Source organism: Meles meles, chromosome 7, assembly GCF_922984935.1.
Source record: "Meles meles chromosome 7, mMelMel3.1 paternal haplotype, whole genome shotgun sequence".
Lineage (NCBI taxonomy): Eukaryota > Metazoa > Chordata > Mammalia > Carnivora > Mustelidae > Meles > Meles meles.
This window is the reverse complement of record NC_060072.1, coordinates 138,803,397-138,828,787: the sequence shown is the minus strand read 5'-3', so window position 1 is coordinate 138,828,787 and position 25,391 is coordinate 138,803,397. Positions and strand designations below refer to the sequence as shown.

General features: G+C 39.3%; 1 protein-coding gene across 1 annotated transcript in view; it reads left to right on the top strand.

Moving 5' to 3' along the window:
- LOC123946516 (ankyrin repeat domain-containing protein 26-like) overlaps positions 1-25,391 on the top strand; it is a 166,323-nt gene that overhangs the window by 93,181 nt on the left and 47,751 nt on the right. The window contains 1 exon segment of the mRNA XM_046011878.1: positions 12,337-12,489. Coding sequence (XP_045867834.1) covers positions 12,337-12,489 — 153 coding nt within the window.

The window sequence follows — 25,391 nt, the reverse complement described above, 5'->3', positions numbered from 1 at the left end:
CTCTATTTTCAATTTCTTGAGGAACCTCCATGCTGTTTTCCAGAGTGGCTGCACCAGCTTACATTCCCACCAACAGTGTAGGAGGGTTCCCTTTTCTTCACATCCTTGCCAACACCTGATGTTTCCTGACTTGTTAATTTTAGCCATTCTGACTAGTGTGAGATGGTATCTCAGTATAGTTTTGATTTGTATTTCCTTGGTGCCAAGTGATGTTGAGCACTTTTTCATCTGTCTGTTGGCCATTTGGGTGTCTTCTTTGCAGAAATGTCTGTTCCTGTCCTCTGCCCATTTCCTGATTGGATTATTTGTTCTTTAAGTGTTGAGTATGATAAGTTCTTTATAGATTTTGGATACTAGCCCTATATCTGATATGTCATTTGCAAATATCGTCTCCCATTTTGTCAGTTGTCTTTTGGTTGTGTTAACTGTTTCCTTTGCTGTGCAAAAGCTTTTGCTCTTGATGAAGTCCCAATAGTTCATTTTTTGCCCTTGCGCCCCTTGCTTTTGGGGATGTTTCTAGGAAGAAGTTCTTGCGACTGAGGTCAAAGAGGTTGCCGTCTGTGTTCTCCTGAAGGATTATGATGGATTCCTGTCTCTCACATTGAGGTCCTTCATCCATTTGGAGTCTATTTTTGGGTGTGGTATAAGGAGATGGTCCAGTTTCATTCTTCTGCTTGTGGCTGTTCAATTTTCCCGGCACCATTTGGTTTTTTTTTTTAAGATTTTATTTATTTATTTGATAGACAGAGATTACAAGTAGTCAGAGAGGCAGGCAGGGAGAGAAGAGAGGAGGAAGCAGGCTTCCTGCTGAGCAGAGAGCCCGATGTGGGGCTCGATCCCAGGACCCTGGAATCATGACCCAAGCCGAAGGCAGAGGCTTTAACCCACTGAGCCACCCAGGCGCCCATGGCACCATTTGTTGAAGAGACTGTCTTTTTTCCATTGGGCATTCTTTCCTGCTTTGTTGAAGATCAGTTGACCATAGACTTGAGGGTCCCTTTCTGGGCTCTCTATTCTGTTTCATTGATCTATGTGTCTGTTTTTGTGCCAGTACTACACTGTCTTGATGATGACAGCTTTGTCATAGAGCTTGAAGTCTGGAATTGTGATGCCTCCAGCATCAAGCCTTGCATTAGGCTCCCTGCTCAGCAGAGGGCCTGCTTCTCCCTCTCCCTCTGCAGCTCCCCCTGCTTGTGTTCTCTCTGTCTGTCAAATAAACAAATTAAATGTAAAAAAAAAAAACCCACAAAAATTTAATTATGTTGAGTTGAGCATCTCATCTTTTTACGTGTGTTATTATCCATTTCTATATCTTCCTTAAAGACCGAATCAATTATTTTGTCCATTTCTTTATTGGATTGTCTTTTCATTATTGTAAGAGTTATTTGCGTATCCTAAATACAGATCCCTTATCAGATATAAGATTTTCAAATCTTTTCTCTTATTCAGTAGCTTGACTTTTCGCTTTATTGATGGTGATGTTTGAAGCAAAGACGTGTTTAATTTTGATGAAGTATACTTAATCATTTTTGTCTTTTGGTGTCATATCTAAGAAACTGTTGCCAAATCCAGTCACAAATGATACACCTATGTTTTTTTTCTAAGAATTTTATAGTTTTACCTCTTATGTTTTGAGTAAATTTTGTATATATGCCATGAGGTAGAGGTCTAATTTTATTACTTTGCATGTGGATATCCATTTGTCCTAGTACCATTTGTTAAAAAGACTATTCTTATTCCATTTAATTTTTTTATACCCTCGTTATACGTCAGTTCACCATAATGTAGCATTTTCTTTTTAGATTGTCAGTTCTAATACATTGATCTATATGTCTATCCTTATGTCACTGTCCAATCAAATTTTATGAGACATCTTCCCTAGTCCTCTGGTGAATTACCACTCACTTATGTAATAATAAAAGTCACTGTAGTAGAGCTTAACCTTACTCCTGTAGACATTTTTTGCTTCTTAAAAAGGAGACTTTTACCAACTTATGCCTTGCTGACTCCCTGATCCAATGAGAAATTAGGCTCAAAAAGCTAGAGTCCTATTTCTTTTCTCCATTCATATCTCTAGTCTCTCACTCAGTGCCTCGCATATCCATTTTCATCAGATCTTGGTTGTAGGATCTGCTGTCTACTATTTACTTCATTATGTTTTATGAACTTGTTATAAAGTGTAGACTCATCCGTAAATTTCACCATCTAGGACGGAAAAGATGAACTCTGGGCCTTCAGCTTTCCTGTTTTGAAATCTTGCTAATCCAAAATTGCAACTCACAATTCGATACTCTTTTGACCTGGTTCTTGTGTATAGCACTCGTGTTGATCCTATTCTTGGCACAGATCCTACATTCTCAGAAAACTCAGTTGTCTTTATCCATCTTCTTTTAGTTTAAATAGAAAGATATGTACTTCAATAGCTCAATACATAATTAATGGAATAAACATTTATTACATTATTTCCAGAATACAGCTGTAAATTATCAGGTTTTATTTAATGGAGTTATCAGAGACAAGTAGTAGATAATCAGTTTAAGTTCCAAAAAAAAAAAAAAATTTCAAAGCCTGTTTGTATGATATGGGAAAGCTTTGTGGCACAACGTAAAGACGAGGTGGTCTTACTTATCTGCCCACATAAACAAGCTTGGAGTAAGATAAAGGAGAAGGTTATATTCAATTTAAAGAATGCCAAAGGATAGTACATTTGGTTTTCTAATGAAAAGATTAAAAATGATTCCATAATGTTCTCTTTATTTCCTCACTGATGAAAACAGAATAAAGATTGAGTATTAGATTGATTAAAAAATACTCAAAGCTGCCTATTTCTTTAAGAATTTCAGTTAATGGAGATCAGGTAAAAGGTCAGATTTTGGTTATTAAACTATTTCTAATTTTTCAGCTATTATACTTCAAATCACATTGTCTCTCTGCTTGCAAGTTTTTCTTTTCCCCTAGCTTGAGGGGAAATTCTGAAAAGGCGTTCCTGCCAGTTGTAATAATTTGTAATTGAAGGGAATCTTAGAAAAATATCTTAAGAGAAAGGAAGACGGTGGCAGAGTAAGAGGAGCCTAGGTTCACCTAATCCCTGAAGACTAAGAGAACAAAGTCCACTAATAGAGAGAAGAGGCCACATCAAAGAAGGTAGGAAGTACAGAGATGTCGTTAAGGAGAGAAACAGGTCCTGGCTGCTGCAGAGGAGAAGGGAGTCTTGGTCATGGAGAAGGGCAGGAGCGAGACATGGGACTGCACAAAGAGAACATTTCCCTGTAGCCACTGGCTACACTGGAAAGTGAAAGGAGCTTAATTTCATGAGTTCTTACAACCAGGGGGACTTAAAACCTGGACTTATAAAGGTCACTGGGCTTGGCTGGGATAGAGCCTGTAGGGCGCTGTGCTGCTCTTGGAGAGAAGGCAGGCAAACAACCCGGGAACATACAGCATGGAAACAGTGATCTGAATGCTGTCTGGGGCATACAGTAGGGAAATTACTCTTCTCAGAGCATTTCCCTGAGAGGCAGTGTTCACAGAGACCCCTCTATGGGAACAAAGGCCATTTCCCTCCACTGCCTCTCAGCACAAGCAGAGAGCCATCTGTGGGAAGCAGTGCAGCTCGGACACTGGCTGCCTAATCTGCTTACACCGAGCACCCTCGCTTTGCACTCCAGTGGAACTGCCCTGCTCAATCATTCTTGCCTCAGTTCCACCACAGCAGGCCTTTCCCCCAGAAAATCAGCACAAGCCCCTGCCCACACCACATCTGACCAGATTCGGGAGGGCCTCAGTTCCAGTGGAGGTGGTGACAGGTCTCATTTCACAAGCACACCAGAGCACACCTAGTTCAAAGTTGCTACCTTCAGGCCAGGTACCAAACACTGCCCACAGCGCTTAGGGAGAGCCTCTGCAGATATCTGGCCTGAAGGATAGAGCAGCCAGAACACAACAGCAGAGTGCATGCAGCACACACTAGATACTCCCCTAAGCACGAGACCCTGGGCACTACATGATGTCTTTTTACATAAGTCCATTACTTTTGGGAGCAGATGATGTAACTGGCTTTTCTAACACAGAGAAGCTGGTAGACACTTAGATAAAATGAGAAAACAGAGGAATTTGTCTCAAATGAGAGAACAGGATAAGGCCACGGGTCCAGAGATTTAAGTGAGACAGACGTAAATATCATGGCTGATGGAGGATTTAAAGCAGTGATCATAGGGATACTCACCGGACTTGAGAAAAGGATGGACAACATCAGTGAGACCCTTACAACAGAGATAAAAGAGTTAAAAAAGAATCAGAGATGAAGAATGGAATAAATGAGACAAGAAGCACACCTAATGAAATGAACAGCAGGCTGGAAAAAAACAGAGGAACAAATTAACAACTTAGAAGTCAAATTAATGGAAAGCAATGAAGCCAAAGAAGGGAGAGAAAGAAGAATTATGCAAAATGAGACCAGACCTAGGGAACTCAGTGACTCCATCAAATATAATAACGTTCATGTTATAGGAGTCCCAGTAGAAGAAGGGAGAAAAAAGGTGTAAGAAAACTTGTTTCTAGAAATAATAGCAGAAAACTTCCCTAATCTAGGGAAGGCAACAGACATCAAGATCCAGGAGACACCGAAAACTATCAAAATCAACAATAGTAGGCCAACACCAAGACCTACTGTAATTGAATTTTCAAAATATACTGATAAAGAAAACATCTTAAAAGCAGGAAAGCAAGTCAGTAACTTCCAGGGGAAACCCCTTAAGGCTAGCAGGAAGTTTTTCAGCAGAAACTTTGCAAGCCAGAAGGGAGTGGTATTATCTATTCAATGTGGTGAATGGGAAAAATCTGTAGCCAAAAATACTCTATCCAGCAAGCCTATTACTCAGAATAGGAGATATAGAGTTTCCCGGATTAAAAACTAAAGGAGTTTGTGACTGCCACAAGAACTATTAAAGGGGACTCTTTGAGTGGAAAGAAGAGACCAAATGTGACAGTATAAGGCAGGAAACACAAAAGTAGCAAAAAATGAACATTTATATAAAAAATAAGGAACTCAGGAAAGAAGGATATAAAATATAATACCTTACCTAAATCATGGGGAGAAGAGAAAAGAATGGGCTCAAACTGAAAGACCAGCAGCTTAATATAGACGGCTATATGCAGAAGTGGTTATATACAAATTATATATCAGAAACCACTAATAGTGGTGCCTGGGTGGCTTAGTTGGTTAAGCATCTGACTTGATTTCAGCTCAGGTCATAATCTCAGGGTTGTGAGATTGATCCCTGCACTGCACTCTATTCCGGCCATGGAGTCTGCTTAAGATTCTCTTTCCCTCTCCCCACTCCACTTGTGCCCTCTCTAAAAAGAAATCAAAACCACTGATAAACACTCAAAGAGGAGAAAGAAATCCAAATATATCACTAAAACCAGTAAAACATCGAAGACACAAAAAATGATCAGAGAAAATCTCCAGAAACAACCACAAAGCAAGTAGTAAAATGACAAATACATATCTATCGATAATTACTTTGGATATAAATGGGGTAAGTGCTCCAATCAAAAGACACAGGATGTCAGAGTGGATTAAAGAAGAAGGAGAAGGAGAAGGAGAAGGAGAAGGAGAAGAAGAAACAAGACCCATGTATAAGCTGCTTGCAAGAGTTTTATTTTTGTCATAAGGACACTTGCAGATTGGAAGTCAGGGGATGGAAAAAACATGTATCCTGCAAATGGATATCAGAAGAAAGTCAGAATAGTAAGACTTAAATTGGACAAAAGAGAGTCTAAAAGAAAGACTGTAGTAAGAGACAAGAGCACTATATCATAATAAAGAGGACAGTCTGACAGGAAGAAGAGCTATGAATTGTAAATATTTATGCACCCAACATGGGATCACCCAAGTACATAAAACAATTAATGACTAACATAAAAGAACTAATTGATAATAATACAATAATACTAGGGCCCTTTAATTTTATTATATATGTTTTAAATGAAATTCATTGCTTTTATTCCTAATTGCAAAGGTATCCATGAAGACAATGTACAATTCAGATATTTTAGGAAGGAATAGAAATAACCAATAGTTGCGTACTTTCACACACCACTTACATCAATGGACAGATCAGAAATTCAACAAGGAAACGGTGGCTTTATATGATGCACTGGACTAGATGGACTAAAGAGATATATTCAAAATATTCCATCCTTAAACAACAGAATCCACATTCTGGAACATTCTGTAGAATAGATCACATATTAGGCCACAAAATAAGTCTTTTTTTAAAATTTAACTTTATTTTTTTTTCAGTGTTCCCAACTTCATTGTTTATGCACCACACCCAGTGCTCCATGCAATATGTGCCCTCCATAATCCCCACAACACCGGTCTTAATAAATACAAGAAGACTGAAGTCATACCATGCACCTTTTCTGATCACAATACTATTAAATTAGAAGTCAGCCACAGGAAACACTCTGAAAGACCACAAATACATGTGGGTTAAGTAACATTCTACTAAACAATGAATGGACCAAAAGGAAATAAAAGAATAAATTTTTAAAAAATACATGGAAGCAAATGAAAATGAAAACACAATTGCCCAAACTTTTGAGATACAGTAAATATGGTTCTAAGACGGAAGTATATAGCAATACAGGCCTACGTCAAGAAAGAAGAAAAATCTAAAAACAGCCTAACCTTCACCTAAAGAAGCTAGAAAAAGAACAAGAAATGAAGCCTGAAGTCAGCAGAAGGACGGAGATAATAAAAATTAGAGCAGTAGTAGTAGTGGGTAGCTCAGTTGGTTAAGCAGCAGACTCTTGATTTCAGCTCAGGTCGTGATCTCAGAGTCCTGGGATTGAGCCCTGCTTTTGGCTCTGTACTTAGTGGGGAGTCTACTTGAGGATTCTCTCATTCCCTCTCCATTTGACCCTCTCCCCACTTTCTCTTTCTCTCAAATAAATTTTTTTTTTTAAAAATTAGAGCAGAAGAAAACACTATAGAAACTTTAAAAAGACAAAAATAGAAGAGATCAATGAAACCAGGAGCTGGTTCTTTGAAAAAATGAATAAAACCGATAAAGCTTTAGCCAGAGCTATCAGAAAGAAGAGAAGAAGGACCCAAATAATATCACAGATGAGAGAGGAGAAATAACAACCAACACCACAGAAATGCAGACAATTATAAAAGGATATCATGAACAACTATATGCCAGCAATGTGGACAATGTAGAAGAAATGGACAAATTCCTAGAAACATATAAATTACCAGAACTGAAACAAGAATAGAAAATTTGAACAGACTGAAAACCAGCAAAAAAATTGAATCATTAATCCAAAAACTATGAACAAACACAAGTCCAGGACCAGAGGCAAATTCTACCGAGCATTTAAAGGAAGAGTTAGTATCTATTCTCAAACTATTCAAAAAAACAGAAAAGGAAGGAAAAACTCCAAATTCATTCTATGAGGCCAGTATTACCCTGATACCAAAATGAGACAAAGACACCCCAAAAAGAACTCTAAGCCAATCTCTTTGGTGAACATGGACGCAAAAATCCTCAACAAAATACTCGCAAACGGAATCCAACAATACATTAAAAAAATCATCACGATGATCAAATGGGATTTATTCCTAGGTTATGGGGGTGTTTTAATATCAGCAAATCAATCATTGTGATACACTAAATTAATAAAAGGAGAAGAATCATCTGATCATTTCAAAAGATGTAGAAAAAACATTTGAGGGGCACCTGGGTGGCTCAGTGGGTTAAATCCTCTGCCTTTGGCTCAGGTCATGATCTCAGGGTCCTGGGATCAAGCCCCACATCGGGCTCCCTGCTCGGCAGGGAGCCCGCTTCCCCCCCACCTCTCTGCCTGCCTCTCTGCCTACTTGTGATCTCTGTCTGTCAAATAAATAAATAAAATCTTTTAAAAAAATAGCATTTGACAAAGTGCAACATCTATTCATGATAACAAAGTAAAACATCAATTCATGATAAAAACCCTCAACAGGGGCGCCTGGGTGGCTCAGTGGGTTAAAGCCTCTGCCTTCAGTTCAGGTCATGATCCCAGGGTCCTGAGATCGAGCCCCACATCGGGCTCTCTGCTATGCAGGGAGCCTGCTTCTTCCTTTCTCTCTCTGCCTGCCTCTCTGCCTACTTGTGATCTCTGTCAAATAAGTAAATAAAATCTTAAACAAACAAACAAACAAACAAAACCCCTCAACACAGTAGGTTTAGAAGGAACATACTTCAACATAATAAAGGTCATATATAAAAAATGCACAGGTAATGACATCCTAAATGGGGGAAAACGGAAAGAAAAACCTCTTAGATCTTGCTTCTGGTTATGGGCTTCTTCTGATTAGCACTGTTTGTCATTATTAAATTAAGCTTAGGAGCACCTGGGTGGCTCAGATGGTTAAATGTCTGCCTTCGGCTCAGGTCATGATCTCCAGGTCCTGGGATCGAGTCCCATGTCAGGCTCCCAGCTCAGCAGGGAGTCTGCTTCTCCCTCTCCTCTGCCTCTCCCCCTGCTTGTGCTCTGTCTCTCCATATCTCTCCCAAATGAATAAATTTTAAAAAATTAAAAAAAATTAATCTTAACATTTATTACTTCCCACTTTAATGGAGACTAGTTTCTACTGTATAAATTATGTATCTTATTAACTCTTCTTGTCATCCGTTTTTCTATCTGTTTGTTTTTTCTTAACGAACTCCCCAACGTTTAGTGGCTTAAATAAATAACATTTATTTTGTTGACAAATCTACTGTTAGGAAAAGCGTGGCCAGGACAGCTTGTTTCTCTTCCCCTAGCTTCAGGTGGGGCAGCTGAAAGGCTTGGGGCTGGACCTGTTTGAAGATTTGTTCACTCACATCTGGTGGTGTTGATGCTGGCTATTGCCTAGGGCTATCGTTGGGGCAGGCACCCGAAACACCCGAAACACTGAAGGCACACCTGGACTCTTTGTGGCCTGAACTTTCTTACAAGATGGGGGGCTCAATTCCAACAAAGCTGCCTGAGCTGCAGAGCAAGGCAGAAGCTCTATTGTCTTTTGCAACCTAGCCTTGGAATACACATTGTGATGCTCACAATTCACCATATTGTGTTAGGAGAAAGTCACTAAGATAGGCCCATGGTCTTTTTTTTTTTTTTTTTAATGGAATGAATATGTAAAACCTATGAGATTAAGAGTCATTTATGGTTTTTCTCCCTCCCAATCCCATCTTGTTTCATTTATTCTTCTCCTATCCCCCTAACCCCCCATGTTGGGGGTTGCTGGGGGGAGGTGGGGTTGGGAGAGGGGGAGGGGGTTATGGACATTGGGGAGGGTATGTGCTATCGTGAGTGCTGTGAAGTGTGTAAACCTGGTGATTCACAGACCTGTACCCCTGAGGATAAAAATACATTATATGTTTATTAAAAAGAAAAAAAAGGACAGATGAATACCCAACTTTTGGAGCAACATGGACGGGACTGGAAGTGATTATGCTGAGTGAAATAGGTCAAGCAGAGAGAGTCAAGTATCATATGATTTCACTTATTTGTGGAGCATAACAAATAACATGGAGGACCTTGGGAGATGGAGAGGAGAAGGAAGTTGAGGGAAATTGGAAGGGGAGGCGAACCATAGGCGACAATGGACTCTGAAAAACAACCTGAGGGTTTTGAAGGGGCAGGGGTGGGAGGTTGGGGGAACCAGGTGGTGGATAATAGGGAGGGCACGTATTGCATGGAGCACTGGGTGTTGTGCAAAAACAATGAATACTGTTACGTTGAAAAAATAAATAAGTTAATTAAAAATAGGTAAAAAAAAACCACAAAAACCTATGCACACATTTAAAAAGCAGCGTGATTTACCCACTAGCCACAATTTTTTATATTCCTCCCACATGAAAAATACACTCACCTCCCCACCATACCTCCCATAAATCTCAGTTCTCCTGGCACTGGGTTTAGGCCTGAGTCCAACATCTTATCATCTTAGTCAGGTACAGCAGGGATAAGGTGCCTGAAGTATAGTCCCTTGAGTGCAAGTGAACCCTTGTGAATTAAGGAAGACAGTTCTCTACCACTCAAAATGGAACACTCTGCTAACCTGCTGAGGACTCTCCCATTGAAAGCAGATGGGAGGCACACTAGTCCATAGCAGTTTGGAAACACACCCTGAAGCATGCTGTCAGTTCTTCAGTTAGGACTTGGTCCTAACCACCCGAATGCTTCTCCATGGCTGTTTGCTTTACTCTTTGAGCTCTTGGTTCTGTCCTTTTCCTAAGGAATGACCTGTGTTTGTAGCTGCTTTTTCAGCCTGCTTCCTCCTGGTGGGACTTCTAAGACTCAATGGCCTATTTTTAGTTTGTACTATCTTGGTCTCTTTTAGTCCAAGCTCGCAAACACTGTTTTTGCTACTATAATTCTCTTCGTTTTTTGAGTTTTCCGTGAATATGATTGGATTTCATGCCATTAGAAAAGCCATTCTCCTGGGTCTTTTTGAGATAAGCTTTTCACCTCAGGTTTCCTGTGCAGCTCTCATTTGACAATGCCTTTCAAATTCTCATACTCTTAAGATCCTTAAAGAAATTTGAGGCACATCTTAAATCCTTCTCAAGTCTTAATAAAGGGTTTATAGTTTTGGCTTCACCCATAGGCCGTGTCTTCCAGGATTTGCTTTTATCTCAGAAGCCATTTCTTTATTTTAGCGTTATTTGACAATACAGCATGTGGAGAGGCTGTAAATGAGGAACAGGTAGATGAACCCAGTAAGTCCTGGTTCCTTCATATTGAATAGTCTTTCTTTAGCTTCTCTCTCCTGTCAGTTTTACTTTCAAGTGGTTTGTGGCACGAGTTCCTTTTCCCTCTAGTGTCATTTTCTTCACTTGTCTAGAAGCCTTTGCTGTAAGCCTCTTCAAGGGCCGTCAGGTTTCCGCAAACAGTCATTGGAAGCCCTTTTGGTTTTCATTCTTACTCTTCTCTGCTTCTCACTCTCAGTCTTCTTTCAGGTTCCACCCACCACCTGGTTCAAAGAAGGTTTAGTTTTAGTTTTTTGGGTTATTTTTAATGGCAGCATCCCATTTTAATATCAGTGTCTGTTTCAGTTATTTATTGCTGTATAATAAACCATCTCATAACCTAGTGGCTCAAAACAGCATTTATCTTGTTCACAAATCTTTGGACAAGGCTGAGTAAGGCCAACTCATTTCTTCTTCATTTGGCATCACCTGGGATGACTGGAAGCTGGGAACTAGAATCTTCTAAAACCTCGTTCATGCACATGTTGGGCTATTGAGGCTGGCTTTGGGCTAGGATGTTATCCTAGGATGTACAGTATCTCAGTACTTTTTATACATATATACATAAGTATAAGTATATATATATATATATATAAGCATAAATATATGTATATATACATATACATATATACTTTGAAACATTTATACATTTATACAAACTATACATGGTAGCTTTATATACATTTTAGGCTGGCATAATTTTATTCCTATTTATATAAATTTGAATTTTTAGTCTGAAATCATGTATTCTTATGACCTTTTAATCCTTTGAAGGCCCTTACTTTTCATTAAATCATAATTTGGGACAACTGTGATGAGCTTTAGCAAAACTATATTTGATTTAATCTTCCCACTGCTATTTATAATTTTTTAAGCAATTTTACAAATAATTTGCTCATTTCAAAGCTCAATTACTATCATTTGGGCATAAGTTTGTCCAACACAAGGAGAATTGTAGCTCTGTAATTTATTAATTGGGCATTGGATCTCCATTTTCAGATTAATGAGGGGTGGCAGGATTCTTGTGTAGCAGGAATGGAGGTCAGGGGGAGAGGTGAAAGCCAGGTCATCTAGGGTCTTGAAGGCCATTAGAATGACTTCACTTATGTTCTGAGATAGTTATCTGTTAAAAGGGTTTGAGCAGAGGATTGAACATGTGAGGAACTCTGACATTAACTGAAGCCTCTAATAAAGAAGAGGGAAAACATTTCATACGGTAGAATTTACCAGTGTTAGTCCCACCTATATACCCATTTGTTCTTGAGACTTCAGTCGATTGGGAAGCTTTGCGAAAATTCATCCACAAGGAATGGATAGTGGGGCTGAACTAATTATCTCAGTAACATAATACTGACTAGGCAGGATAACATCTTTTTGTGTCTTTAACCAAATTCATTAAACAGCCATAATGTGTACATGATAGGAAAAGGAGATGAACTGATGTTTGTACTGAAATTTTCCGAGTACATAGGTTAAAGTTATATGTTGTTAACATAATTTAATAGTAAGATGATTTATAAAACCAGTAACAGAAATGTCTTATTAGGTCGCTGTGAGACAACTTCAAGAAGAACTGGCCGATACCCTAAAAAAACTATCTATGTCAGAGGCTTCACTGGAGGAGACATCACGTTGTCGTACGAATTTAGAAGATGAGGTACAGGACTTAAAGAAAAAACTGGCTCAGAGTAGGAATCAGGTATGTATGAAATGTCACATGTCAAGTTAATCTGTAGTTGGTTAAATAATATGAAGTGTTTTAGGATGCTTATTTCCATGGACCACTTCCTTCTGTATTTTCATTATAATTAATTTAATATAATTTTAGTATCCCCACAATGTACTTATTTCTTAAACTTTGACTCTCATTCTGTTATTTGTGTTATACATTTTTCTCTTATAGTAGTTACCCTTAGGAAAGTTGAAACTTACACGTCATTCCTCACAGAAATTGGGACTTTTTTCCTACTAAATAATTTTTCTAAAAGACTTATTTATTTATTTGTGGTGGGGGTGGGGGTCGGAGAGGCAGAGGGAGATGGAGAGAATTTCAAACAGACCCCTTCCCAGAAAGAGCCCCATGCTGGCTTGATTCCATGACCCATAAGATCATGACCTGAGCTAAAATCCCCAGTTGGATGCTTAACCAACTGAGCCACCCAGGTGCGCTAAACAATGTTTTTTAATGATATCTCTGTTATCGTGATGAGCTAAGCCGTGTAAAAGCAGAAGATAATGTTTAATAGAATGTTCCAGAAACTTGTCTTATTTTTCATCTCCACTCTTTTGAATGGATACAGAATCTGTACTGATTTCAGGATAACTTGTATAGAAAAGTGATTTCCCAAACCAGTTGAACTTAGACATTTCCTTTGTTTTCTTTTCCTCTTCAATATATAATAAATGCACAGAAATATTTAGATCATGTATACACCCAAAAGAGAGAATTAAGAAAATTATCTAGGTGTTGCCATTGGATTTTTTTTAAAGCTTTATTGAGATAGAATACACATTCCATACAATTCACCCATTTAATATGTGTAGTTCAATGTTTCTGAGTATATTGATAGAGTTGAGCAACCATTACTGCCATCAAGTAGAACATTTTAATGACCCTGAAAAGAAACCCTTAATCGTTGCCCCCAGGCTCAGGCAACCACCAGTCTACTTCCCGCCTCTGTAGAGTTGCCCATTCTGAATATTTCTTATGTATAGGAATCACACAGTGTGTGGTCCTTTGCGACTAGCTTCCTTCGCTTAATGTTTTTGGGGTTCATCTGTGTCATAGCATATATCAGTGCTTCATTCCTTATTATCAAACAGTACTCCACTGGGGGCTAAAACCCTTGATCATTCATCATTTGATGCACCTTTGGGTTGTTTCCACTTTTTGGCCATTAACAATGCTGCTGTGAACGTTCATTTAGTTCTTGTCTAGACATCTGTTTTTATTTCCCTGCCATCACATTTGTATCCTCTCAGTTAATTGGGTTGATTTCACCATCTCTCAGTCTTTTTTTTTTTTAAATTAACATATAATGTATTATTTGTTTCAGGGGTACAGGTCTGTGATTCCTCGGTCTTCAAGAATTCACAGCCCTCAGCATAGCATATACCCTCCCCATGTTCATCACCCAGCCACCCCATCCCTTGCACCTCCCCCCCTCCAGCAACCCTCAGTTTGTTTCCTGAGATTAAGAGTTTGTCTCCCTCCCCAGTCCCATCTTGTTTCAATTTTTCCTTCCCTACTCCCCCAAACCCCCATGTTGCCTCTCAAATTCCTCATATCAGAGAGCGCATATCATAATTGTCTTTCTCTGATTGACTTGTCTCACTCAGCATAATACCCTCCCTTTAGTTCCATCCACATCATTGCAAATGGCAAGATTTCGTTTCTTTTGATGGCTGCATAGTAGTCCATTGTGTATATATACCACATCTTCTTTATTCATTCATCTGTTGATGGACATCTAGGTTCTTTCCATCGTTTGGCTATTGTGGACATTGCTGCTATAAACATTCGGGTACACGTGCCCCTTTGGATACCTACATTTGTATCTTTAGGGTAAATACTCAGTAATGTGGTTGCTGGGTCATAAGGTAGCTCTATTTTCAATTTCTTGAGGAACCTCCATGCTGTTTTCCAGAGTGGCTGCACCAGCTTACATTCCCACCAACAGTGTAGGAGGGTTCCCTTTTCTTCACATCCTTGCCAACACCTGATGTTTCCTGACTTGTTAATTTTAGCCATTCTGACTAGTGTGAGATGGTATCTCAGTATAGTTTTGATTTGTATTTCCTTGGTGCCAAGTGATGTTGAGCACTTTTTCATCTGTCTGTTGGCCATTTGGGTGTCTTCTTTGCAGAAATGTCTGTTCCTGTCCTCTGCCCATTTCCTGATTGGATTATTTGTTCTTTAAGTGTTGAGTATGATAAGTTCTTTATAGACTTTGGATACTAGCCCTATATCTGATATGTCATTTGCAAATATCGTCTCCCATTTTGTCAGTTGTCTTTTGGTTGTGTTAACTGTTTCCTTTGCTGTGCAAAAGCTTTTGCTCTTGACGAAGTCCCGATAGTTCATTTTTTGCCCTTGCGCCCCTTGCTTTTGGGGATGTTTCTAGGAAGAAGTTCTTGCGACTGAGGTCAAAGAGGTTGCCGTCTGTGTTCTCCTGAAGGATTATGATGGATTCCTGTCTCTCACATTGAGGTCCTTCATCCATTTGGAGTCTATTTTTGGGTGTGGTATAAGGAGATGGTCCAGTTTCATTCTTCTGCTTGTGGCTGTTCAATTTTCCCGGCACCATTTGTTTTTTTTTTTTTTAAGATTTTATTTATTTATTTGATAGACAGAGATTACAAGTAGTCAGAGAGGCAGGCAGGGAGAGAAGAGAGGAGGAAGCAGGCTTCCTGCTGAGCAGAGAGCCCGATGTGGGGCTCGATCCCAGGACCCTGGAATCATGACCCAAGCCGAAGGCAGAGGCTTTAACCCACTGAGCCACCCAGGCGCCCATGGCACCATTTGTTGAAGAGACTGTCTTTTTTCCATTGGGCATTCTTTCCTGCTTTGTTGAAGATCAGTTGACCATAGACTTGAGGGTCCCTTTCTGGGCTCTCTATTCTGTTTCATTGATCTATGTGTCTGTTTTTGTGCCAGTACTACACTGTCTTGATGATGACAGCTTTGTCATAGAGCTTGAAGTCTGGAATTGTGATGCCTCCAGCATCAAGCCTTGCATTAGGCTCCCTGCTCAGCAGAGGGCCTGCTTCTCCCTCTCCCTCTGCAGCTCCCCCTGCTTGTGTTCTCTCTGTCTGTCAAATAAACAAATTAAATGTAAAAAAAAAAAAACCCACAAAAATTTAATTATGTTGAGTTGAGCATCTCATCTTTTTACGTGTGTTATTATCCATTTCTATATCTTCCTTAAAGACCGAATCAATTATTTTGTCCATTTCTTTATTGGATTGTCTTTTCATTATTGTAAGAGTTATTTGCGTATCCTAAATACAGATCCCTTATCAGATATAAGATTTTCAAATCTTTTCTCTTATTCAGTAGCTTGACTTTTCGCTTTATTGATGGTGATGTTTGAAGCAAAGACGTGTTTAATTTTGATGAAGTATACTTAATCTTTTTTTGTCTTTTGGTGTCATATCTAAGAAACTGTTGCCAAATCCAGTCACAAATGATACACCTATGTTTTTTTTCTAAGAGTTTTATAGTTTTACCTCTTATGTTTTGAGTAAATTTTGTATATATGCCATGAGGTAGAGGTCTAATTTTATTACTTTGCATGTGGATATCCATTTGTCCTAGTACCATTTGTTAAAAAGACTATTCTTATTCCATTTAATTTTTTTATACCCTCGTTATACGTCAGTTCACCATAATGTAGCATTTTCTTTTTAGATTGTCAGTTCTAATACATTGATCTATATGTCTATCCTTATGTCACTGTCCAATCAAATTTTATGAGACATCTTCCCTAGTCCTCTGGTGAATTACCACTCACTTATGTAATAATAAAAGTCACTGTAGTAGAGCTTAACCTTACTCCTGTAGACATTTTTTGCTTCTTAAAAAGGAGACTTTTACCAACTTATGCCTTGCTGACTCCCTGATCCAATGAGAAATTAGGCTCAAAAAGCTAGAGTCCTATTTCTTTTCTCCATTCATATCTCTAGTCTCTCACTCAGTGCCTCGCATATCCATTTTCATCAGATCTTGGTTGTAGGATCTGCTGTCTACTATTTACTTCATTATGTTTTATGAACTTGTTATAAAGTGTAGACTCATCCGTAAATTTCACCATCTAGGACGGAAAAGATGAACTCTGGGCCTTCAGCTTTCCTGTTTTGAAATCTTGCTAATCCAAAATTGCAACTCACAATTCGATACTCTTTTGACCTGGTTCTTGTGTATAGCACTCGTGTTGATCCTATTCTTGGCACAGATCCTACATTCTCAGAAAACTCAGTTGTCTTTATCCATCTTCTTTTAGTTTAAATAGAAAGATATGTACTTTAATAGCTCAATACATAATTAATGGAATAAACATTTATTACATTATTTCCAGAATACAGCTGTAAATTATCAGGTTTTATTTAATGGAGTTATCAGAGACAAGTAGTAGATAATCAGTTTAAGTTCCAAAAAAAAAAAAAAAAAATTTCAAAGCCTGTTTGTATGATATGGGAAAGCTTTGTGGCACAACGTAAAGACGAGGTGGTCTTACTTATCTGCCCACATAAACAAGCTTGGAGTAAGATAAAGGAGAAGGTTATATTCAATTTAAAGAATGCCAAAGGATAGTACATTTGGTTTTCTAATGAAAAGATTAAAAATGATTCCATAATGTTCTCTTTATTTCCTCACTGATGAAAACAGAATAAAGATTGAGTGTTAGATTGATTAAAAAATACTCAAAGCTGCCTATTTCTTTAAGAATTTCAGTTAATGGAGATCAGGTAAAAGGTCAGATTTTGGTTATTAAACTATTTCTAATTTTTCAGCTATTATACTTCAAATCACATTGTCTCTCTGCTTGCAAGTTTTTCTTTTCCCCTAGCTTGAGGGGAAATTCTGAAAAGGCGTTCCTGCCAGTTGTAATAATTTGTAATTGAAGGGAATCTTAGAAAAATATCTTAAGAGAAAGGAAGACGGTGGCAGAGTAAGAGGAGCCTAGGTTCACCTAATCCCTGAAGACTAAGAGAACAAAGTCCACTAATAGAGAGAAGAGGCCACATCAAAGAAGGTAGGAAGTACAGAGATGTCGTTAAGGAGAGAAACAGGTCCTGGCTGCTGCAGAGGAGAAGGGAGTCTTGGTCATGGAGAAGGGCAGGAGCGAGACATGGGACTGCACAAAGAGAACATTTCCCTGTAGCCACTGGCTACACTGGAAAGTGAAAGGAGCTTAATTTCATGAGTTCTTACAACCAGGGGGACTTAAAACCTGGACTTATAAAGGTCACTGGGCTTGGCTGGGATAGAGCCTGTAGGGCGCTGTGCTGCTCTTGGAGAGAAGGCAGGCAAACAACCCGGGAACATACAGCATGGAAACAGTGATCTGAATGCTGTCTGGGGCATACAGTAGGGAAATTACTCTTCTCAGAGCATTTCCCTGAGAGGCAGTGTTCACAGAGACCCCTCTATGGGAACAAAGGCCATTTCCCTCCACTGCCTCTCAGCACAAGCAGAGAGCCATCTGTGGGAAGCAGTGCAGCTCGGACACTGGCTGCCTAATCTGCTTACACCGAGCACCCTCGCTTTGCACTCCAGTGGAACTGCCCTGCTCAATCATTCTTGCCTCAGTTCCACCACAGCAGGCCTTTCCCCCAGAAAATCAGCACAAGCCCCTGCCCACACCACATCTGACCAGATTCGGGAGGGCCTCAGTTCCAGTGGAGGTGGTGACAGGTCTCATTTCACAAGCACACCAGAGCACACCTAGTTCAAAGTTGCTACCTTCAGGCCAGGTACCAAACACTGCCCACAGCGCTTAGGGAGAGCCTCTGCAGATATCTGGCCTGAAGGATAGAGCAGCCAGAACACAACAGCAGAGTGCATGCAGCACACACTAGATACTCCCCTAAGCACGAGACCCTGGGCACTACATGATGTCTTTTTACATAAGTCCATTACTTTTGGGAGCAGATGATGTAACTGGCTTTTCTAACACAGAGAAGCTGGTAGACACTTAGATAAAATGAGAAAACAGAGGAATTTGTCTCAAATGAGAGAACAGGATAAGGCCACGGGTCCAGAGATTTAAGTGAGACAGACGTAAATATCATGGCTGATGGAGGATTTAAAGCAGTGATCATAGGGATACTCACCGGACTTGAGAAAAGGATGGACAACATCAGTGAGACCCTTACAACAGAGATAAAAGAGTTAAAAAAGAATCAGAGATGAAGAATGGAATAAATGAGACAAGAAGCACACCTAATGAAATGAACAGCAGGCTGGAAAAAAACAGAGGAACAAATTAACAACTTAGAAGTCAAATTAATGGAAAGCAATGAAGCCAAAGAAGGGAGAGAAAGAAGAATTATGCAAAATGAGACCAGACCTAGGGAACTCAGTGACTCCATCAAATATAATAACGTTCATGTTATAGGAGTCCCAGTAGAAGAAGGGAGAAAAAAGGTGTAAGAAAACTTGTTTCTAGAAATAATAGCAGAAAACTTCCCTAATCTAGGGAAGGCAACAGACATCAAGATCCAGGAGACACCGAAAACTATCAAAATCAACAATAGTAGGCCAACACCAAGACCTACTGTAATTGAATTTTCAAAATATACTGATAAAGAAAACATCTTAAAAGCAGGAAAGCAAGTCAGTAACTTCCAGGGGAAACCCCTTAAGGCTAGCAGGAAGTTTTTCAGCAGAAACTTTGCAAGCCAGAAGGGAGTGGTATTATCTATTCAATGTGGTGAATGGGAAAAATCTGTAGCCAAAAATACTCTATCCAGCAAGCCTATTACTCAGAATAGGAGATATAGAGTTTCCCGGATTAAAAACTAAAGGAGTTTGTGACTGCCACAAGAACTATTAAAGGGGACTCTTTGAGTGGAAAGAAGAGACCAAATGTGACAGTATAAGGCAGGAAACACAAAAGTAGCAAAAAATGAACATTTATATAAAAAATAAGGAACTCAGGAAAGAAGGATATAAGATATAATACCTTACCTAAATCATGGGGAGAAGAGAAAAGAATGGGCTCAAACTGAAAGACCAGCAGCTTAATATAGACGGCTATATGCAGAAGTGGTTATATACAAATTACATATCAGAAACCACTAATAGTGGTGCCTGGGTGGCTTAGTTGGTTAAGCATCTGACTTGATTTCAGCTCAGGTCATAATCTCAGGGTTGTGAGATTGATCCCTGCACTGCACTCTATTCCGGCCATGGAGTCTGCTTAAGATTCTCTTTCCCTCTCCCCACTCCACTTGTGCCCTCTCTAAAAAGAAATCAAAACCACTGATAAACACTCAAAGAGGAGAAAGAAATCCAAATATATCACTAAAACCAGTAAAACATCGAAGACACAAAAAATGATCAGAGAAAATCTCCAGAAACAACCACAAAGCAAGTAGTAAAATGACAAATACATATCTATCGATAATTACTTTGGATATAAATGGGGTAAGTGCTCCAATCAAAAGACACAGGATGTCAGAGTGGATTAAAGAAGAAGGAGAAGGAGAAGGAGAAGAAGAAACAAGACCCATGTATAAGCTGCTTGCAAGAGTTTTATTTTTGTCATAAGGACACTTGCAGATTGGAAGTCAGGGGATGGAAAAAACATGTATCCTGCAAATGGATATCAGAAGAAAGTCAGAATAGTAAGACTTAAATTGGACAAAAGAGAGTCTAAAAGAAAGACTGTAGTAAGAGACAAGAGCACTATATCATAATAAAGAGGACAGTCTGACAGGAAGAAGAGCTATGAATTGTAAATATTTATGCACCCAACATGGGATCACCCAAGTACATAAAACAATTAATGACTAACATAAAAGAACTAATTGATAATAATACAATAATACTAGGGCCCTTTAATTTTATTATATATGTTTTAAATGAAATTCATTGCTTTTATTCCTAATTGCAAAGGTATCCATGAAGACAATGTACAATTCAGATATTTTAGGAAGGAATAGAAATAACCAATAGTTGCGTACTTTCACACACCACTTACATCAATGGACAGATCAGAAATTCAACAAGGAAACGGTGGCTTTATATGATGCACTGGACTAGATGGACTAAAGAGATATATTCAAAATATTCCATCCTTAAACAACAGAATCCACATTCTGGAACATTCTGTAGAATAGATCACATATTAGGCCACAAAATAAGTCTTTTTTTAAAATTTAACTTTATTTTTTTTTTCAGTGTTCCCAACTTCATTGTTTATGCACCACACCCAGTGCTCCATGCAATATGTGCCCTCCATAATCCCCACAACACCGGTCTTAATAAATACAAGAAGACTGAAGTCATACCATGCACCTTTTCTGATCACAATACTATTAAATTAGAAGTCAGCCACAGGAAACACTCTGAAAGACCACAAATACATGTGGGTTAAGTAACATTCTACTAAACAATGAATGGACCAAAAGGAAATAAAAGAATAAATTTTTAAAAAATACATGGAAGCAAATGAAAATGAAAACACAATTGCCCAAACTTTTGAGATACAGTAAATATGGTTCTAAGACGGAAGTATATAGCAATACAGGCCTACGTCAAGAAAGAAGAAAAATCTAAAAACAGCCTAACCTTCACCTAAAGAAGCTAGAAAAAGAACAAGAAATGAAGCCTGAAGTCAGCAGAAGGACGGAGATAATAAAAATTAGAGCAGTAGTAGTAGTGGGTAGCTCAGTTGGTTAAGCAGCAGACTCTTGATTTCAGCTCAGGTCGTGATCTCAGAGTCCTGGGATTGAGCCCTGCTTTTGGCTCTGTACTTAGTGGGGAGTCTACTTGAGGATTCTCTCATTCCCTCTCCATTTGACCCTCTCCCCACTTTCTCTTTCTCTCAAATAAATTTTTTTTTTTAAAAATTAGAGCAGAAGAAAACACTATAGAAACTTTAAAAAGACAAAAATAGAAGAGATCAATGAAACCAGGAGCTGGTTCTTTGAAAAAATGAATAAAACCGATAAAGCTTTAGCCAGAGCTATCAGAAAGAAGAGAAGAAGGACCCAAATAATATCACAGATGAGAGAGGAGAAATAACAACCAACACCACAGAAATGCAGACAATTATAAAAGGATATCATGAACAACTATATGCCAGCAATGTGGACAATGTAGAAGAAATGGACAAATTCCTAGAAACATATAAATTACCAGAACTGAAACAAGAATAGAAAATTTGAACAGACTGAAAACCAGCAAAAAAATTGAATCATTAATCCAAAAACTATGAACAAACACAAGTCCAGGACCAGAGGCAAACTATACCGAGCATTTAAAGGAAGAGTTAGTATCTATTCTCAAACTATTCAAAAAAACAGAAAAGGAAGGAAAAACTCCAAATTCATTCTATGAGGCCAGTATTACCCTGATACCAAAATGAGACAAAGACACCCCAAAAAGAACTCTAAGCCAATCTCTTTGGTGAACATGGACGCAAAAATCCTCAACAAAATACTCGCAAACGGAATCCAACAATACATTAAAAAAATCATCACGATGATCAAATGGGATTTATTCCTAGGTTATGGGGGTGTTTTAATATCAGCAAATCAATCATTGTGATACACTAAATTAATAAAAGGAGAAGAATCATCTGATCATTTCAAAAGATGTAGAAAAAACATTTGAGGGGCACCTGGGTGGCTCAGTGGGTTAAATCCTCTGCCTTTGGCTCAGGTCATGATCTCAGGGTCCTGGGATCAAGCCCCACATCGGGCTCCCTGCTCGGCAGGGAGCCCGCTTCCCCCCCACCTCTCTGCCTGCCTCTCTGCCTACTTGTGATCTCTGTCTGTCAAATAAATAAATAAAATCTTTTAAAAAAAATAGCATTTGACAAAGTGCAACATCTATTCATGATAACAAAGTAAAACATCAATTCATGATAAAAACCCTCAACAGGGGCACCTGGGTGGCTCAGTGGGTTAAAGCCTCTGCCTTCAGTTCAGGTCATGATCCCAGGGTCCTGAGATCGAGCCCCACATCGGGCTCTCTGCTATGCAGGGAGCCTGCTTCTTCCTTTCTCTCTCTGCCTGCCTCTCTGCCTACTTGTGATCTCTGTCAAATAAGTAAATAAAATCTTAAACAAACAAACAAACAAACAAACAAAACCCCTCAACACAGTAGGTTTAGAAGGAACATACTTCAACATAATAAAGGTCATATATAAAAAATGCACAGGTAATGACATCCTAAATGGGGGAAAACGGAAAGAAAAACCTCTTAGATCTTGCTTCTGGTTATGGGCTTCTTCTGATTAGCACTGTTTGTCATTATTAAATTAAGCTTAGGAGCACCTGGGTGGCTCAGATGGTTAAATGTCTGCCTTCGGCTCAGGTCATGGTCTCCAGGTCCTGGGATCGAGTCCCATGTCAGGCTCCCAGCTCAGCAGGGAGTCTGCTTCTCCCTCTCCTCTGCCTCTCCCCCTGCTTGTGCTCTGTCTCTCCATATCTCTCCCAAATGAATAAATTTTAAAAAATTAAAAAAAATTAATCTTAACATTTATTACTTCCCACTTTAATGGAGACTAGTTTCTACTGTATAAATTATGTATCTTATTAACTCTTCTTGTCATCCGTTTTTCTATCTGTTTGTTTTTTCTTAACGAACTCCCCAACGTTTAGTGGCTTAAATAAATAACATTTATTTTGTTGACAAATCTACTGTTAGGAAAAGCGTGGCCAGGACAGCTTGTTTCTCTTCCCCTAGCTTCAGGTGGGGCAGCTGAAAGGCTTGGGGCTGGACCTGTTTGAAGATTTGTTCACTCACATCTGGTGGTGTTGATGCTGGCTATTGCCTAGGGCTATCGTTGGGGCAGGCACCCGAAACACCCCCGAAACACTGAAGGCACACCTGGACTCTTTGTGGCCTGAACTTTCTTACAAGATGGGGGGCTCAATTCCAACAAAGCTGCCTGAGCTGCAGAGCAAGGCAGAAGCTCTATTGTCTTTTGCAACCTAGCCTTGGAATACACATTGTGATGCTCACAATTCACCATATTGTGTTAGGAGAAAGTCACTAAGATAGGCCCATGGTCTTTTTTTTTTTTTTTTTAATGGAATGAATATGTAAAACCTATGAGATTAAGAGTCACTTATGGTTTTTCTCCCTCCCAATCCCATCTTGTTTCATTTATTCTTCTCCTATCCCCCTAACCCCCCATGTTGGGGGTTGCTGGGGGGAGGTGGGGTTGGGAGAGGGGGAGGGGGTTATGGACATTGGGGAGGGTATGTGCTATCGTGAGTGCTGTGAAGTGTGTAAACCTGGTGATTCACAGACCTGTACCCCTGAGGATAAAAATACATTATATGTTTATTAAAAAGAAAAAAAAGGACAGATGAATACCCAACTTTTGGAGCAACATGGACGGGACTGGAAGTGATTATGCTGAGTGAAATAGGTCAAGCAGAGAGAGTCAAGTATCATATGATTTCACTTATTTGTGGAGCATAACAAATAACATGGAGGACCTTGGGAGATGGAGAGGAGAAGGAAGTTGAGGGAAATTGGAAGGGGAGGCGAACCATAGGCGACAATGGACTCTGAAAAACAACCTGAGGGTTTTGAAGGGGCAGGGGTGGGAGGTTGGGGGAACCAGGTGGTGGATAATAGGGAGGGCACGTATTGCATGGAGCACTGGGTGTTGTGCAAAAACAATGAATACTGTTACGTTGAAAAAATAAATAAGTTAATTAAAAATAGGTAAAAAAAAAAAACACAAAAACCTATGCACACATTTAAAAAGCAGCGTGATTTACCCACTAGCCACAATTTTTTATATTCCTCCCACATGAAAAATACACTCACCTCCCCACCATACCTCCCATAAATCTCAGTTCTCCTGGCACTGGGTTTAGGCCTGAGTCCAACATCTTATCATCTTAGTCAGGTACAGCAGGGATAAGGTGCCTGAAGTATAGTCCCTTGAGTGCAAGTGAACCCTTGTGAATTAAGGAAGACAGTTCTCTACCACTCAAAATGGAACACTCTGCTAACCTGCTGAGGACTCTCCCATTGAAAGCAGATGGGAGGCACACTAGTCCATAGCAGTTTTGAAACACACCCTGAAGCATGCTGTCAGTTCTTCAGTTAGGACTTGGTCCTAACCACCCGAATGCTTCTCCATGGCTGTTTGCTTTACTCTTTGAGCTCTTGGTTCTGTCCTTTTCCTAAGGAATGACCTGTGTTTGTAGCTGCTTTTTCAGCCTGCTTCCTCCTGGTGGGACTTCTAAGACTCAATGGCCTATTTTTAGTTTGTACTATCTTGGTCTCTTTTAGTCCAAGCTCGCAAACACTGTTTTTGCTACTATAATTCTCTTCGTTTTTTGAGTTTTCCGTGAATATGATTGGATTTCATGCCATTAGAAAAGCCATTCTCCTGGGTCTTTTTGAGATAAGCTTTTCACCTCAGGTTTCCTGTGCAGCTCTCATTTGACAATGCCTTTCAAATTCTCATACTCTTAAGATCCTTAAAGAAATTTGAGGCACATCTTAAATCCTTCTCAAGTCTTAATAAAGGGTTTATAGTTTTGGCTTCACCCATAGGCCGTGTCTTCCAGGATTTGCTTTTATCTCAGAAGCCATTTCTTTATTTTAGCGTTATTTGACAATACAGCATGTGGAGAGGCTGTAAATGAGGAACAGGTAGATGAACCCAGTAAGTCCTGGTTCCTTCATATTGAATAGTCTTTCTTTAGCTTCTCTCTCCTGTCAGTTTTACTTTCAAGTGGTTTGTGGCACGAGTTCCTTTTCCCTCTAGTGTCATTTTCTTCACTTGTCTAGAAGCCTTTGCTGTAAGCCTCTTCAAGGGCCGTCAGGTTTCCGCAAACAGTCATTGGAAGCCCTTTTGGTTTTCATTCTTACTCTTCTCTGCTTCTCACTCTCAGTCT